This window comes from Amphiura filiformis, chromosome 13 (genome assembly GCF_039555335.1).
Source record: "Amphiura filiformis chromosome 13, Afil_fr2py, whole genome shotgun sequence".
NCBI lineage: Eukaryota > Metazoa > Echinodermata > Ophiuroidea > Amphilepidida > Amphiuridae > Amphiura > Amphiura filiformis.
This window is the reverse complement of record NC_092640.1, coordinates 58,749,288-58,767,623: the sequence shown is the minus strand read 5'-3', so window position 1 is coordinate 58,767,623 and position 18,336 is coordinate 58,749,288. Positions and strand designations below refer to the sequence as shown.

Below are 18,336 nucleotides of genomic sequence, written 5' to 3'. Positions count from 1 at the left end.
TCTATAGCCTTGTTAAGATACAAGAAACATTTTAGGAAGGTTTTGTGATCATTAGAGGGGGTGTAACTCTCAGAACAACAAATAAAAAAGGGCCTCCTCCTTTTTCCAGGCATTATTGTATGTACGGATTGTACGCTAAAACAGCTCTAAGTATGGGTATTTACACCAATTTTGCGATAAAAAATAGAAAATAAAAAGCCCCCTCTTCCTCCTTTTTTTCGAAAACCCGGACGTGAAACATGTTTTATTTTTTACTTAGCCTAATATACATAAATTGGTACATTTTGATATTGCTAACGGTGTGCCTTTCAATAATTAAAACATTAAAATATATTCATTTGACGGCATTATGTTAAATTTGTGCGTCTTTCTTTTCTACTCAAATGCCGACACAGTTTATTATCAAATTAAAACCATTGTCACATTTGTCGGTGGTTTAGCGGAGTTTTCAAGGATGGATTACGGTGAAGTGACTCTAAACCAGGGGCGTTCTGGGGCCACCGAGTCAGGGGGGCAACATTTCCAAATCGTCCGGCTGATCAGCTATTAAAATTACTTTACTGGGACACATGCACACTTAGCGCGTGAACATATTAACTTAAATGCTATTGGAATAATAATTTTCATCCTTCGTGCTTACTGGGACAAATGCGGGATAATTTGCAAAAATGGGCCAAAATTAAGACAATTATTGTGAACCCCGTCGCCTCTGGACACAACCACAAAACGCGAAGTCGTAATTGACTCAAGAGAAGACGTCAAGAAAAGTCTATACAATATGGCTTAACTCTCTTCACGCGGGTATCGACTGCAGACGACATGTTTCAAACAAAATTTAAAAATTCAAAAATTTCAGAAATTTAAATTTTCATGACAATATTTGGAATCAGCATAAAAAAATGCATTAAAATGAGTACAAACAAGCCTAGTATTGGTTCAGTAGTTCTTAAGATAGCTCTTGATATTTTGAGAAAATATTTCAAAACTTTTTCTGTTGAAGCGCATGGCTAGCACGGAGAGCATTAACAACTTATGACCAAGCTCATGGAAGTAAGCCAGGGACGCGTTTGTATCACACCGATCAGGTTTTGGAAGGCTTTTGGTGTCAGACAGTATCTTGAGGCATTCCTCTTTCATGGCGACAAACACTCCCCCTATAATCGAAGACCGAACTAAATTGCATCTGACGTCAGGGCAAAGACGCGGCGTGATTGGTTACTGACCTGCGCAGTACAGCATTTTTGGTCTTGTTGACAGGACATCGTATGTAAAACTAGTCTTTTAATTCAGTCTTCAATTATAGCTACCCTTATTTTAGACACACACATACCACCATTAGCAGTGTATGATCGTCACCTGGTAACGTTCTTATGCTGTTTCTGTTTTTGTTTGAGAAAACGAAGAGTTGGAAACCCACATGCTTCGTATATTCAAAAGAAAAAAATAGTGTTTTATCTTCAAGGTGAATAAGGAAATTTATACATATCTTCGGATAACCAAAATATATAATGTACAATAGATAATAGAAAGACAGTGTATGTATCAAAATGGCGGCTTGTAGCTCCTGCAGTAGTACTTGGCACCGTGGATTCAGGTGCAGATAGAGTAGCAAAGCCCTTGTAGACGGTACGGTCACCGAGATCCTGGACGGGACGATAGTTTAAGCCAATTGGAAGTTCTTCGGGTGCGGTGTAGTTTTCCGGAATAGGATTTGGTTCCGGCTCATTCTGGAAAGTAGCACGAAACTTTTCAATCTGGAATCAAATTAATAGAAGATGGAAAGTACTGAAAAATGACAAAAACCAGTTTATGGCAGACAATAAATTTCTTGTTGAACAAACTATAGTTAATTAGCTTTTTAGCATCGTAAAATGATTTATCCCTATCAAATCAAAGTGCTTGTGAGGGAGTAAAGAGGTGACAATAGTGGTGCAAAACTGGTGTAAACTGTTGGTGCCCAGGATGAACCCAACAAGACAAAGAGACGATGACATTCAGTGCGAAAGACGAGAGGCTGAAGAAGATTGAAGAGCATGAAGTGTGGATTTTGATCATCAGATCATGTAAATGAGACAGAAAAACAATTAAAAACAATAAAAATGTGTCACTGACAAGAAGACTAGGCATGTTACAATTTATATACCTCATATAAAGATTCCTGTCATCTGATTGGTTGGAAGTGCCGTCATTGAATTAACTATGCCCGCAAAATGAACTATGGACCGGTCCATGGAAATGAACTATGGACCGGTCACGTGCGTCACGATCAAACTGCGCATTTTTCCCAGCGTAAATGATATTACGCACGCGTTAATGTTTTCACGCGCTATAATTACGCAGAAAGCGCAGATTGTAATCTGTGTGCCGTTCGCATTGAAACTATTAATTTCTCTTCCCAAAATCGATGCTTTTAACCAAACAGATGACAAGAATCTTAAGATTTGGTATATAAAACAAATATTGACTGCTTTTTATTCGGGGCATGGTTAAAATTATAGTCCCGCGGTGATCTCAAAACCATGACTATGTCCCTCGGCTACGCCTCGGGGCATAGTCATGGTTTTGAGATCACCTTGGGCCTAAAATTTTAACCATGCCCCTCATAGCAGTCAATATTTGTATAATAGTTGACATTGATAGTGCCGAGGAAAGTAGTTACCGTATCGGGTGTTGTGTTAGCTATAAGTTAGTAGTGATGTTGAGTCTATAGTAGGCCTATGGCGAAATTAAAACATAGTGGCGACATCTTATGGAGCATGATGTAGAGTGTTGAAAGTTTAAAGTGCATAGCGAGTTGATGTCGAAAGTCGAAACATGCAGGCGAGATGAGGATGCAGTTTCAGCACGAGTCGAGATATTTATGACATAAGATATGACTACAAAAAAATGACCATTTCGGTATATCCCAAAATAGTTCATAAGCTACTTTTTGTAGGGGCTAAGGAGATGGTTGGAGGTTTTTACATACCATGTACACTTAGGATATCTCCGGAGTTGAAATGGTATTATGTTTCCAAATTTGTAAGTGGCACATTAACCCACGGTCAGGCAGGGTGTAGCCGGGGAAAACTCCCCAGATAATTTTCTGAGATAAAATGAGGACGGCAAAGAGTGAAGTGTCCTTAAAATGACTAAAAATGGGAAATAAAATTGAGATAAATTTGGACGAAAAATCGTACACACTGTTGAAAATATTCTGCCCGGGAAGAAATACTCTTAAAGGTCAAAGCTATTCCATACCCTACCCTCCTCTTTCACGGGAACATTAATTGACCTGAGTCAACTTATACACTCATAGTAACACCTATAATGGTAGTGACCAGGACTAGTTGGTCACTTCCGTATACCTCGATCGGCATAATCTCCCTCACTCCAACCCACCCAGGGTACGATAGAAAGCGCAATCGGTGCCTATCGGGACATCGATAAACGCTATCGGACCAAATTATACGCAATGCCTTACATCTTGCCTACATCTTGGGCCTTCTTACCTGTTCCTCAGACATTTGGATTGGGTCACTAAACACGGTCCATACAACACTCTCATAACAATTGGGAGTAGTTAGTGATCCATCGTAGCGATAAAATTTTGTCGTGTCCGCTGGTAGTAAATCTCCCAGGCTAAATAATGCAGATTCTGGAAATACATAAGATCCCACTGCAAAAGAAAATAACAAAGTTCAGAAATTATGCCAATTGTGAAATGACTACAGTGGGAATCAAACAAATAATAATGTACAGGGTGTATGAAAAAAACCTGTAGCCTACAATACCATCGGCAAAGCCTTGCGCGCTTCCTTAGCGGGTTAATCAGGGTAGCTGATTTTTTATTTTATTTTTTTGATTTAAGAACAAAAAAATAAAATTTATACCCGGTACCCCATGATAAAGTCGAAAGAGCCCAGAATAATGCCAGACATCAGGTATATATAGTAAAAATGTCAAAGAAAATGATTTGATAAAATCATGGGGAACAAAACCTGTTGAACCTATTTCAATCGTATCCAAAAGTTGTAGCATTAGGAATGAAGTAAAACGGCAAAAAGTGAAAAGGTTTATTTAAATCAGTGATTTAAAAAAATGTACGTCGCGATTTAAATCCAATGTGATCAAAAAATAATGTCTAAATTACGGATTCGAGGAAGGCATACGGACTAGAGTCGATAGATCAAGATTTAGCTACGTGGTAGTCAGGGAAATATTATTTTGATTAAACCCAAATACAGTTCTATTTATAATAATAATAATAATAATAATAATAATAATAATAATAATAATAATAATAATAATAATAATAATAACACTAATAATAATAATAATAATAATAACACTAATAATAATAATAATAATAATAATAATAATAATAATAATAATAATAATAATAATAATAATAATAATGACACAGAATAAAGGAAAAACAAAAATAACTTACAATTTGGTGTTTTGTACATAACATTGGTCTCTGAAATAGCATCCAGCATGGAATCAAAAGCAGGGTTCTCTTCTCCAACCTGTACAAAAATAGTAATAATGACAAAAATAAAATCACAATCAAACATCCCCAGTGGCGTGTGATAGGGGAGGTCAACATTTGCCCTCCCCTTGGCTCGAAATACTGGGACAACAATTAACCAAAATTTGAAATTTACATCTTCTTTAAAAATCAAATCTAACCAGAGAAATCTAACCAAATAAACTCGGGACAATTTTGAACGCGTTTTTTGCGCTTTGGTCCTAGGCGCGGTAAAGCCATGGGCTATTCCAGAAAGTAGTTGCACACCCCTAAAAAGGAGTTCGGATTTCCGGACTTTTTGTCCAGACATGATTGTTGGAAATCCAGAGGTATAAATATCTCATTTTAATTGAGAAAAGGGACGAGGCTATGTATTACGAAATGCCCCTTTAATAAATAACACATTTTTTATGCACATTAATGTTCATATATTGTATACTGCATACCTCAAACCATACGCCAAGTACTGCAAGTCCCTTAGCACTTGTAACTGCTAGTGGTGGTATAGCATAATTCCCTGAATCCCAGTGCACAAGATGCATCTGTTGGAAAATTTAAAAAAATTATTTTTGTGATGATGATAAATTGGAGGTGCAGGTGCGATTCACTTCTGAATCGAACATGGGCAAACTTAAGACTAAATTATATTTACCATTTCTTAAATACTTATGATATTTCCATCAAAAAATATTCAATCAGAAAGAATGAACAGTTTAGTGTTAATTAAACATGACAACAAATGTACACAAATCCCGACCGGCACACAACCCAATTGAAAAAAACCAGGCGGTTCTCGAACCACAATCGAGTCTCGCCTGCTTTCGCGACCGCATGCTTTCGCGATTACTCATGGTAAAGTAAATGAACCTGCAACAACACATGGTGACCCCGAAATAACCTTCCACAAATTTGGCTCTAAATGTTGACTGTACCTATTTTCATGCCCATACGATAGTTTTTAGTAATTTGACATCATCTGACCCCTGGATGACTTCGGATGACCCCCAAACGACCTTCCAAACATTTGCTTTAAATGTTGACTGTACCCACCAAGTTTCATGCTCATACGACAGTTTTTAGATTGACCTCAGATGACCCTGGGTGACCTATAGGATGACCCGAAACAACCTTCCAAAAATTTGACTCTAAATGTTAAAGTACCCACCAAGTTTCATGCCCATACGACAGTTTTTCGTAATTTGACCTCAGATGACCCCTGGGTGACCTTGGATGACCCCAAAATAACCTTCCAAAACTTGACTCTAAATATTGACTGTACCAATCTGAATTTTGATGATTTTTTACGATCGGATGAGCAAATTACTGAATGGGCCTTTAAGGAAAGTGATATTAAGTAGTAGGAATAGGATAGCAACGTTGCAAAGATTTTTTTTGTGGAGCACATCTGACACACGAAATACAGGACATCGTACCTCTACAGGATAAGCATTGCCATTTCGTGTGTGTTCTGAGCCTGCATCGTTAGTTTCTGCCCAGTGAAAATGCAATTGAAGAAAAGAGTACACACTGGGTAATCCACCGCCAGATATAGTTGTAGAGCCAGCTGTATAAGTACCAGGGTTCACTTGAACTGAAACAAAGAAAGACAAAATCACCAGTAAATAGAGACGATGGGCAATATAACTTTAGTTGTAGTTGTCAAAAATCGGTTTTGGGCTCAACATCGTGCGGACATGAGATTTTTACTGGATATTTGGCTATATGATTAAAGAAATCGCTAATCTAATCCTACCAATGGATCCCAATCCTATATCCCAATGTCTTACTTAGAATAGGAGGAAAATTAAAATGTCAGTGGGCCTCAACAATCTCCGCCCACCCCACCACCACCACCCCACCACACCACCATTAAACAATTTTGGTAAAAAAATCGCTATGAGTGCAAGGGATAAAATTAAGATGAATATCGATGTCCATATCGATGTCTATTGGGGATAAACCCCTCCCAATATTTTGCTAGGGCGGGATGGTTCATCCCCCCCCCCCCCCAATGTTGACGCCTGTGTGTGGGTTTCTGAACCAGTTTACCTCATTATTGGTTATTTTAGCCCCAAAGTGCTTTTTTTTTTTTTCAGCTTCGCACTAATTTATTCCAGTTTTACCCAGTTTAGCTTCAATTTGACAAAATCGCGCGCTTAGTATTCCTTTAGCGAAACATCAAGAGGAACCTACAAAGACAGACAGACAGACAGACAGACATACAGACAGACAGACAGACAGAGAGACAAGACAAATACTTACTAGTATGTCCGTTATTCATAATACTCGTTTCATTATCTACCAACACATCATAGTTCGTAAATTTCCATGCATCAAATTCCATTTCTTTGGCATAATACGTGTCTATGTTGATTGGAGACTGCGATTCTCCGCCACAATTCGCGTGCACCGTCGCCCAGTCTTCAGCAACAACTGATGATGAACAAGACAACAACAAAAAAGTTGTGATTTCACATTACAGGTGATTCCGAACGGCCATCAGACCAAAAACCCAATAACTTAATTATATCCTTACCGTTAAAAACTATCCTCTATCTAAACATAACCCCGAGTCTAAATCCGAACTCTGACCCTAACCTGTAACCCTCTCCCTAACACTAACAGTAACCTATAATCATCCTAACCTAATGCCCTAAACCTTCGGACTAAACGGTCTGTTCCAGTTCGAAATATTCAAATGGCTGCCAAAGTCAAACAGTACTATATAAACCGCTAAATTTCTTGAGCAGGTACCACTATAGCTATGATTATCTTCATACATAGGCCTACACCATTGAAGAGCGTTTGCATGCAAATTTGGATATAAAACGGTCATTTTAAGAACTTAACGATGCTCTACAAAGTTCATGCAACTTTCAAAGATGGAATTCTTGACATCAATTACATACATGTACAAAACAACAGAACATGTCCGGAGCATTTTCTAATGTCCAGAAAATGCTCAAATGCCACCAGGGCCAGAGGTTTTTTTTAAATAGTCGGTGATTCGGCATTATGCCAAAACTCACGACGACTAGGATTATTCTTACCGCTATCTCCTTTATAGCCCCATTCTGGTGCAGCATCTGGAAAATAATCATAAATAAAAACGTCCCATGAGTAATTTTTTAAATATAATACGTCAATATTACGAGAGGGGTCAATAAGTTAGTAGAACAAGGTACTTGAAAGAGTAGGGCCTACTAGCCAACTTCTTTCTATCTCACTCTTGAACATGTTTATCACATACCTTATTGCACCCATCGCAATTTTTCTTTTAAACCTCAACGAAATGCAAGTACATTTTTAAATTTCATTTGAGTTTTCACCGCCGTCGGAAGAAATTTCTATGATGATCATCAGACCATGTGTTAACTTCTGGTAGTACCTCTGAGGAGTGTCCTGCCCATATACAGTGGTGTAAGAATCACACTATTTTTGCAGTAATAACAAGCTTTCAAATGACACCAAATTCATTACCATGCGACAAAGTAGCATACCTTGTTCTACGAACTTTTTGACCGCCCCTCGTATAACAAAGTGGAGTTGTACAGTCCTGGATTTCTATAGCCCTGGTTGTTTGATGTATATAGAATTGGCTTCATTATTAACTTAATGCAAACTATAGATGGCGCTGTTTATCCTAAATCATATTTCGTTATTTGCAAGGGGTAGGTGATTAATACTGCCATAAAAAAGCTATAAAAGTGAATAATTTTGTAAAAGAGGGCAAATTAAAGTTGAGAATGACTCAAAAGTATCTGAATACATTAGCATGATATCACATTTGGATGTTTAAGCCTAAAATTTGGTTGTACATGATGTTTTGTTTGAAAAACTAATAAATGATCCCATCAAACAACCGTGCCCCCCCATACCGAAAACCAACAGGAAAGGGGGTAGATTTGCCCAGATATAAGTTGGTCCTCTGATCATGCTCTGATTTTAGTTTTAAAGGTGCACCTGCGACAACTCGAATGTGAACACGTCTGATAGATTCAGAGGTTATCATTATTGATGTTAATATATTTTTCGAACATGAATGTGGCAGTTGCCATGGCAGCAGACGAGGACAAATTATCTATAATAAATTACCGAGTTGGAAACTTTTCGTGATAAAAATTCGAACGGTGGTGAATCTCTGGTGATGCATTTGCAAATTGCGAATTTGCCCACAAGCACAGAAATGTGACTCTTTGCCCACAAGCACAGAAATGTGACTCTCAGGGAGTTTAATACTTCGAATTCGTAGGCCTACCGGTACGCATTGTACGCACCCTCTGGTACGCACCAGTGTCTATCGCCTTAGCAATTGAATTGACTGGGCTGTTTTACTATTAAAAACACATAGCTGGTAGTGAAAAAAAGAAAACATTACTAGATCATCAAAAACGAAATATTTTGTTTGATTAAAAAAGCAATTTTTTGTTTCTGTAGGCCTTATTTGGATTTTCTTAAACAGTTTAAAATGATTTTTTACTTTTTTTTTTTACTTGAACAAATCTGGGAAAAATATAGTAAAAACACTGACTGAATCGGGCCTCAAACCTTTTGTGCCCCAAAAAGCAACATTTTGTGATCGTAGAGCAGTCGTGGGAAGTGTAGGCCAGCCTACAATATGATAGATATTTTGCCTAATGCCTATTTGTATGATTGGCCACTCACCACGAGACAGAAATCATTGCAAAGTACAATCATTAAGACGTTCAAGGGCAACACAAATTTACCACTTGTATGATACCATGAGTAACCCTTTCCAGGTAGGCCTAAAAGGTGTCTCATTTTGCTAGAGCTCGTATTGGCTGTGGTATATATACATACAACCCAGAGTTGTTTAAATTTTCAGTTATTTTAAAACAATTTTTGCAGTGTAGGCCTACCTTTTATTTGGAAAATGCAAATATTTTAGGTATTTTTTAAACAAGTGCAATTTTCTAATGACCATCTATGTTCATATAGTAGGCTATCCAGGTTGTCCCATTAAGAACTTTGCAAAAAGAGTGAAGTTGGCATGTCCCTCATGGTACACCGTACAATATACAAAAAAATTTTGGTCTATTAGGCTAATTATCACTCAGTCTAATCAATCATAATACAGGTTTACATTTACTATCTTACATTATCTTGCTGTATTTCAAAAAATAGCACTTTGATGTAGGCTATATTTCATTTAGCTGTTGCAGACTGCGTTGCGTAACAATGATATTAAAATAAATAATATCCCGTGGGAATATTAATATATTATAGATCACTCGATGCACTTATTTGATAAACATGAATCGTGGATATAATTGACATTCCATAAATCATGAAGTTGTAGTAGATTTTTGTCCTTGAAAGCCGTTTATCGCAGGTACCGGTACCATTTATGCAGCACTAGTGATGCGTATAATTTATATGATCGTAGGTCTATGCCTGGTTTAGTCCTGCCAGCAAGACTTCAGTCTTTATCATAAACATAATGACATCTACTGACCTAGGTACGACGAGTTACAGTTTATACTGGAACTATGCCTGGTTGTGACAGGTATAATTGTTGGTCGTATATTAAACACTCATAAATCGATTTTCATTATCTAAATCAAAACATCAAAGTGTAATTTTTTAATAATTTTTTGCAAAAGTTCATTCTACAAATCGTATACTTTGAAAACTTGCTTGATTTATTGTTGAATTATGTACGCTTTACAAAAGTGTTGTTGTTTCAGCCTTCTTTACAACACAACTAAAGAAAATCAGGACCTACAAAAGTATATAGGCCTAATATTTGAATTCTTCTACACACTCGCTATGAAATGATCAATGCAATTTTTGTCAAAGCTCACTACCATTCGCAAGATCCTGTACTAAATCGCAACAGTTTAAAATAGTTGTTGTTGATGACTTCCTGTAAGTTGATTGGTAAATTTTTAAAATATGCATAAAATTAATATTGCAGTAATAGGGGTGAGTGCAGATATTTAGGCACCGAGCTTGATTGAGGGATGGGGTAAGTTATGACGACTTGTTTTAATGGCACTATCAATGATTCGCGAAATGATCAAATCTAAAATTGCAGGTATATCTGCTGGTGATAAGACTAACGACCTTTGATATGTTTGGCCAACCTTAAAAAATATTTAAGTGTCCGTACGCACACCTATTAGTGTGTGTGTTAATAATAATATACATGGATTTATACATGCATTTAGATTTTAGTCAGACCCAGAACAAAATATTAATTTCTGACATGATCTGTGGATAGACTGGGTCTTCATATTTTTCTACGTTTTTGCCAATTTCTCGAGCAATGAATTTCGTATAAAATTGACAAACATCTAGGATAACTAGTGTCACATATTTAAACATAGATCTTCAGTTTTAAACGAATACAAATCGATCACTTACCAGTTGAATGCAAAGAAAACAACAAAGCGAGAAACAGAGTTGACAACATGCTGATGTTGGTATCCATGTGGTTCCTTCTACAACTGTATGTATTTTACACGCAAAGCTTAGACGCTCAAAAATCCAAGGTTATTTATTAATTGAAGCGATGACGGCATGCAATGTGATCGTCAATGCCACTCAATCTCATGTGGTAGAGATGTATTGATTACTAGTGTTTATATATTCCATAGACTGTTCAATCAATAAGTATTCCAGATACAGGTTTTCCTCGCCTCCGTAATAGTGCTCACTGGTTGAAATTCATTGCCCAAATGATACAAAATGCAAAAGGTTAGAACTTTTGAAAACTAAATAATTATTATAGATTTCTAGTTTGATGATAAAGTGGGCGGAGTTTCTGTGGCGCGTGTCATGTAACCATTTATATGATGTCACCTACCCAGTCCCTACTGCCACCAGTTGATTGCTGCCACCGTTGCCTCCGATTGACAGATACGCAGTGATGCCAATTTGACCAACAAATCGGTGACCGGAGAGCAGTTGCATCGCGGTGCTGCACGAGCAGGAAAGCGTACTGTACTCACAGCCTTAAGGGCTGGGGTATGAACGTTTGGACAGTATTTATTTTGGGACATCAGAGCACATCAGACATATCGAATTGCATTCTGAATACGAAGAATGTCATTCTGATATCAAATAATTTTGATTTTTTGAAATTCGCAATTTAATACACATTTTATGGCAAATCATTAAAAATTGATATTTTTGATATTTAACAATACTTGAAGTAAACTCTGATGATTTATACTTAAAGTGTATGTAGGTGGGATGAAAAGCCGACGATCAATTGAAAATTTTGACCTTTCGTATTGAAGATATGGATTTTTTCCCAAAACACCAAAAAAATAGGTCTTTTTTTTTTTTTATTCCATATCTTCAATATGAAAGGTCAAAATTTATAATTGACCGTCGGCTTTTCCTCCCTGCTACATACACTTTAAGAATATATCATTAGATTTATATAATTTACTTCGAGGACTGTTATATATCAACAATTTGAAAAATATCAAATTTTTATAATTTGTCATAAAATTTGTATTACATTGTGATTTTCAAAAAATGAAAATTATTTGATATCAGAAAGACATGCTTCGTATTCAGAATGCAATTCGATAGGTCTGAGGTGCTCTCATGTCCTACAAAAAATACTGTCGAAACGCAATAAACGCTCATTTTAGATCCCTTAAGGTTAGCAACTATTTCAAACTGTTGCGATTTGGTAGTTTACAGCATCTTGCGAATAGTAGTGAGCTTTGGCAAAAATTGCATTGATCATTTCATAGCGAGCGTGTAGAAGAATTCAAATATCACAGATATACTTTTGTAGATTCTGTGGTTTTTGAGTTATGTTGTAAAGAGGGGTGAAACAACAACACTTTTGTAAAACATACATAACTCATTAACAACAATAAATCAAGAAAGTTTTCAAAGTAGGCCTATATGATTTGTAGAATGTACTTTTGCAAAACACTAAAGAGTTATTTTTCAATAATATATTGATTCAGATAATGGAAATCGATATTTTGGTTGCTTCGACCAACAAAAGATCGCGTCGCCTTAAACACAAGAACATGAAGAAGAAACCAGGTGGTGACCGCATTGCATTCTCTAAATTCAGTAAATTTTCATCGTCAACCGTGTAATTGAATGGGATTATTTTGAAATTTTACAACGCTTGAATTATCACAAACAAATAGGCCTATGTTGATAAATAATAGGCTATAAATACAAGCTAAAACCGTTGGGGTTCGATAATGAACCCCACAAAACTAACCGAGTGTATTGGAAAATGCCATACGGTCGGGCGGTTTCACGAGTTGCTGGCTCGATCATGTCATCCGCCGCCTGGAAGAAACGATTATCATTTATTTGAAACGTACGGAAGTAAGTAAGGGCCATGCGGGTTGCTTTGTAACGCAAGAAGTCAGTATCTTGTGATCACAAATCCCGACTTCTTGTGTTCATGACTTAGCCAGTTTGAAAAGAGAAAGTAAATATATAAAAATAAAGAAATAGTTAAGACAACTCAGGATCTCGAGATCCTATATTCTTGACTTAAAGTCAGGAACTCGTGAACTCAAGCCACGCTTGAGTTCCTGAGTTCCTGACTTCCTGACTTCAAGTCAGGAACACAGGATCACGAAATCCTGACTTCATGACTTTAAAGTCAGGAACTCGTGAACTCAAGCCGCGCTTGAGTTCTTGAGTTCCTGACTTCATGACTTTAAAGTCGGGAACTCGTGAACACAAGCCGCGCTTGAGATCCTGACTTCACGACTTTAAAGTCAGGAACTCGTGAACACAAGCCGCGCTTGAGTTCACGACTTCCTGACTTTGAACTCAGGAACACAAGAACTCAAGCGCCGCTTGAGGAATTGAGTTCACGACTTCCTGACTTTGAACTCAGGAAGTCACGAACACAAGAACTCAAGCACGGCTTGTGTTCGCGACTTCCTGACTTTGTCGCGTGCCCTATACCACATGCTTCCTGAGTTCAAAGTCAGGAAGTCGTGAACTCAAGCGCGGCTTGTGTTCACGAGTTCCTGACTTTAAAGTCGTGAAGTCAGGATCTCAAGCGCGGCTTGAGTTCACGAATTCCTGACTTTAAAGTCATAATAGAACTCTTGCACATAAGTAGGGCATTGCAGTGTGGTTACACTCTATTCAACATGTTAAAGATGAGTTAATATCTTATGTCCAAGATTAAGAGTGGCCAAAGTTGAATAACCCAGATGATAGTGCAATGTGATCATTACTCATCAAGTATTAGAATGATCAAAATAAAAGAAATCTTAACAAAGCCATCATTCTCATGGGCAAATATCCCTGGGAGGTCTATCATGAGATGGAGAAAGTTAAGGCATCCAAATCTTGTGGCCCTGACTGCATCCCACCTAAGATCATAAGGGAGTTTGCATATGAGTTGAGCGGTCCCATGACTGAAATACTGAACTCTTCTTTTGCTGAAGGCATTGTCCCCATCAGTGGAGGTCTGCTATTGTTATTCCAGTTCCAAAACAATATCCCCCAGTATTGAAAAACTTAGGCCCATATCATTAACTGATATATTTGCTAAAATTGCTGAGGGATTCATCTCAAAATGGATTCTTGAGGATATTTCTGTCAATATTGATATTAACCAGTTTGGTAACATCAGTGGCATCTCCACATCTCATTATTTGATTAATCTTATTCATACTATGTTCCTTGGTTCTGATTCACCTCAAAATATAGGCACTGTGGTCCTCACTGACTTCTCCAAGGCCTTTGACCTTGTTAATCATAATATTGCGATCGACAAGTTATTGGCCTTGGGTGTCAGGGGGCGATAGTGCCTTGGGTCATCAATTTTCTCAGTGACCGACGTCAATGCGTCAGATATAATAAAACTTTGTCCGATTATGCTCAGCTTCATGCAGGTGTTCCTCAGGGCACCAAAATTGGTCCTATCACCTTCCAGGCAGTCATCAATGATGCGGCTCAGGGCTGCTGCTCTCATTACTGGAAATATGTTGATGATCTTACCTTTGCGGAGAACCGCAACTGTAATGAGGGCAGCAGTCTTCAGGCTGATCTTGATGAGTTCCTGGATTGGTCCTTGAAAAACCAACTTAAATTAAATCCTGATAAATGTCAAGCTATCCACATTTGTTACATGAGAAATCCACCGCCACGTTCTGACCTTAATATTGGTAACACTTCTCTGAAGTATGTTCATCATGCCAAAGTTCTTGGTATTTACATCCAGGCGGATCTCAAATGGGATACTGAAGTTAATCATATTTGCAAAAATGCCAACAAAAGATTGTTTATTCTTAGTAAGTTAAAACGTTTTGGTTTCAACACCACTGAATTGATCACCATTTATTCCTGTTATGTTCGCCCTCTCCTGGAATATGCCGATGTCATCTGGCATTCTTCTCTTACTGTCAAGCAATCCTTGATGATTGAACGTATCCAGAAGAGGGCCTGCAAGATTATATTAGGTTATAACAAGTACATTTCTTACAAACATGCTCTCAGTACTTGCAACTTGGAACCCCTTTCCACTAGGAGGGAAAGCCATTGCCTTACATTTGCTCAGTCGCTTCCTTCTTGTGAACGCACTAGCGGGCTTCTCCCTCGTAGAAGGAAGGAGGTCCATGGTAGGAGTCTTAGGAATGATGATGAATTTACCAGGCTGACAATGCGCACTGAAAGATTCGCCAACAGCCCGGTGCCCTACTATATCCAGCTTCTCAATAAGTAGGTTATCTCGCCTCTGGTTTAGTCCTCTTCCTCCTCAGACTCCTACCAAAGTTGTTTGGTTGCTCACATTTTGGTATCTCATCTTGGTCTGTTTTGAATAATATTGTATTTATGTATATTTATATTTATTTATAAACATATGTAAAAAGTATCACTAGCAGTTTAAGAGTGCTCGATACCCAGATGGGTAGAGCTTTAATACAAATTGATATGGTTTACACACCGAGTGCCACAACACTGTGTTTCATGCCCTGCAATCTTCAGGTGACTGAGCACAAATTTAAAACTACTTCTTTTTAACACGGCTTGCTGGCCTGTTGCCATGCCTACATTTACTAATTAACTCACTTCTTCTATTTAACAGATCCTTTCCTTTGATACGTTTTTCACACAAAATTGTAAACTTCTCCTCCAAACACAAATTGCAAATCCCTGACTTTCTCTTGAAGGTATTTGATTTCTTAACGATTTCCCAATTGATTGCATAATCTACCTCGTTCTCCTTCAATTTCCATACATACTTAGACAATTCAGTTTCTTTTCTGTATTTATCTGATCTGAATGACTTTGAGTGGTTGTTATACCTTTCTTTAAAAGTATTACCTGTAAGGCCTATGTACTCTTTTGTTACATTTTGAGATTTCACAGTAGCTTTGTAAACAACTGATTTACTCAAGCATTTCCCTTTTAGGGGGCAACTGTCCTTTTTCCTGCAGTTACACATTTTCTTAGGTGTTTTGCTTTCATTGCTTTTGTTAGTGCGCGCATTATGGGATGTTATAACGCTGCGCATGTTTGGCATGCAACAGTAGCTGACCTTCATGCTGTTACTGTTGAAGATTTTGTTCAACTTTGTACCTTTGGGGAAATGCTTTTTGATCAGTTTTATCAGTGAAAACCAATGTAGGGGGGGCTTTTATACTATCTCACAAAAATACATTATACAACAAAAATAAACACGGCTGATTTTTTTTAGATTTTAAGAAAAACAAACAAACAAACAAACACACCCCACACACACCCCACACACACACAAAAATGACAGTTGCAGCAAACAAATTGAGTTTTCAGTTTTCAAGAAACTGAACCATAGCCAAAAACAAATGAATTATGTGCATACATAATATAGATACGTGTACAAGTACATTCCATGCAAAAACGATACAATTATTTTTCAAGTGTACACCACAATTAAAGAATGAGATTCATAAGTTAAACCTCCATTTTTTTAAATGAATGGGGAGTTTGTTTCTCTTGTTAGCAATACTATATTCAGTTTCTCTGATGGTTTTAATAAAAGCCAAAAAGTTGGCAAAGTTTGGCTTTTTATTTTGGAATTTGGTAGCATAAATATAATATTTAATACACAGAAACAAAAAAAAAGAAAGAAATTTATCATCCTGTATGCCAAACATTTTGTCAACATTGGAAATGGTAAAATTTATATCCTCCTTAAGGGGGCACTACACCCCTGTGGTAAATCTGTGACTATTTTGCATTTTTATCAAAAATAATAACACACTGGTAACAAAAGTTATGTATATTATTGGGGCAAGGAATCCAATTACTTCACTGAAATTTCAGTGATTCAAGACAAGCAGTTCAATATATATGATAGGAAATGAGGTACATTCTAGCGGTACCTCTTTTCTTATCATAAATAACGAACCGCTTGTCTTGGGTCACTGAAATTCCAGTGTAGTAATTGGATTCCTTGCCCCTATAATATACACAACTTTGTTACCACTGTGTTATTAGTTTTGAGAAAATGCAAAAATAGACAAAAATTTATCGAGGGGTGTAGTAGTACTAGTACCCCCTTAAGATTAATAATTTTAACCATACCTTTCCAAAGAGGAATAACCACATCACACTCACAAAAGATGTGAACTATAGTTTCAGGATATTTATCACAGAAGAGTCTTTTCTCTTGATTTTAAATAAAAAAGTAAATGAAAGCAATAAATTGATTTATGAAATTTTTTGAAATAAAATGCTCGAAAGCGAGTATCAATAGTACATTTATAATTTCGTAAGTGAATTTCTGCCCAGTTTGGGTCGTCCATGTCATCAGCAATACAATTCCAAAAAGAAATACGCTTATCTCTGGGATACTTTTATCAACAAATGTTGAATATGCAAACCTTGGAACTTTCTGTGTTGCGAGAAGATTATCAACAAGAGTGTTAAAAAATATCCTGTTTTTCACAATTTTTATCATTGGACCATGAGTGCGGAATACTTTTCATCAAAAAGTTATCCTCCTATCCAAAGAAGAGATACCAAAATCCAAAATAAGTTCTTCAAAAAGTTTAAAACCTGGATGTGGAGGATTAGTTAAAAGGGCATTTCGTGATCCACAGCCTCATCCCCCCCCACTTTTCTCAAAAAAGTTGAGATTTTTATACAGTGGAAACCTCTGGCTACATAATGTTTATGTACAAAATATTTCTTGCAGATTAATTCGTTTAGCAAAGATATCGTGAAATTTGAATTTCGTTCTGGTGCACCAGAACGAAATTACAACGTATTGTCTATGGAGCAGTGTAATACACATAATCATGCATAACTCGCAAACGCAATATCGGAATCAACTGAAATTTTGGGAATATGCTTTTTTTTTCGTGGATAGGCCTATGTACTGAAAAATGTCATAAAAAGAGGATGCTAGGATCACGAAATACTCCTTTAAGGCCAGAGTAATGGAAGACACATTCGTCCACGACCGAATTTGAGATTTTTTGATATTTATCAACACTAAGATGTATTCTTTCACTCGAAACTGATAAAATACAACTTGCCAATATTTATTCGTATTTTTGCTTGATTGATTTCACTCTTTTCAACTCTAAAAAGTCACATGGCTCAAGACAGCTTAGTAAATTGGCGGGAAATAATGAGTCAGAAATGCGCGAATGCGAAATATTGTGATTACGCGCGCGATTCGCGTCGCGTGACGCGGCGCAACTCTGCGCGTATATCCAACGCAGTCAAGGCGCATTCGGTATGTTGTTAACGCCAGCAAATGTGATGTAAACAAAACAAAAATTTGTAGTGAAAAAGCCACTTAGATTTTTTAATTATTTTGGATTTTGGCGCACTAAAACCAGACATTATAGATTCAT

At 37.0% G+C, this 18,336-nt stretch overlaps 1 protein-coding gene across 1 annotated transcript; it reads right to left on the bottom strand.

Moving 5' to 3' along the window:
• Nucleotides 1-482: 482 nt before the first annotated feature.
• Nucleotides 483-11,322, bottom strand: LOC140168582 (putative carbonic anhydrase 3). The gene is made up of 8 exons (XM_072191982.1): nucleotides 10,901-11,322; nucleotides 7,564-7,599; nucleotides 6,776-6,946; nucleotides 5,947-6,104; nucleotides 4,960-5,055; nucleotides 4,433-4,511; nucleotides 3,492-3,658; nucleotides 483-1,754 (listed from the first exon to the last, which is right to left on the bottom strand). The coding sequence occupies exons 1-8, from the start codon at nucleotides 10,965-10,967 to the stop codon at nucleotides 1,458-1,460; spliced, it is 1,071 nt and encodes a 356-aa protein (XP_072048083.1). The 5' UTR covers nucleotides 10,968-11,322; the 3' UTR covers nucleotides 483-1,457.
• Between the last annotated feature and the right edge of the window lie 7,014 nt (nucleotides 11,323-18,336).

Bases quoted from the DNA above. Each gene is read 5' to 3' on its own strand.
- LOC140168582 (XM_072191982.1), bottom strand. From the start codon at position 10,967: ATGGATACCAACATCAGCATGTTGTCAACTCTGTTTCTCGCTTTGTTG. The intron at 5,056-5,946 runs GTACGATGTCCT...ATTTTCCAACAG, and splicing joins GCAATGCTTATCCTGTAGAG to ATGCATCTTGTGCACTGGGA. The intron at 4,512-4,959 runs GTATGCAGTATA...ATTTTTGTACAG, and splicing joins TACTTGGCGTATGGTTTGAG to GTTGGAGAAGAGAACCCTGC.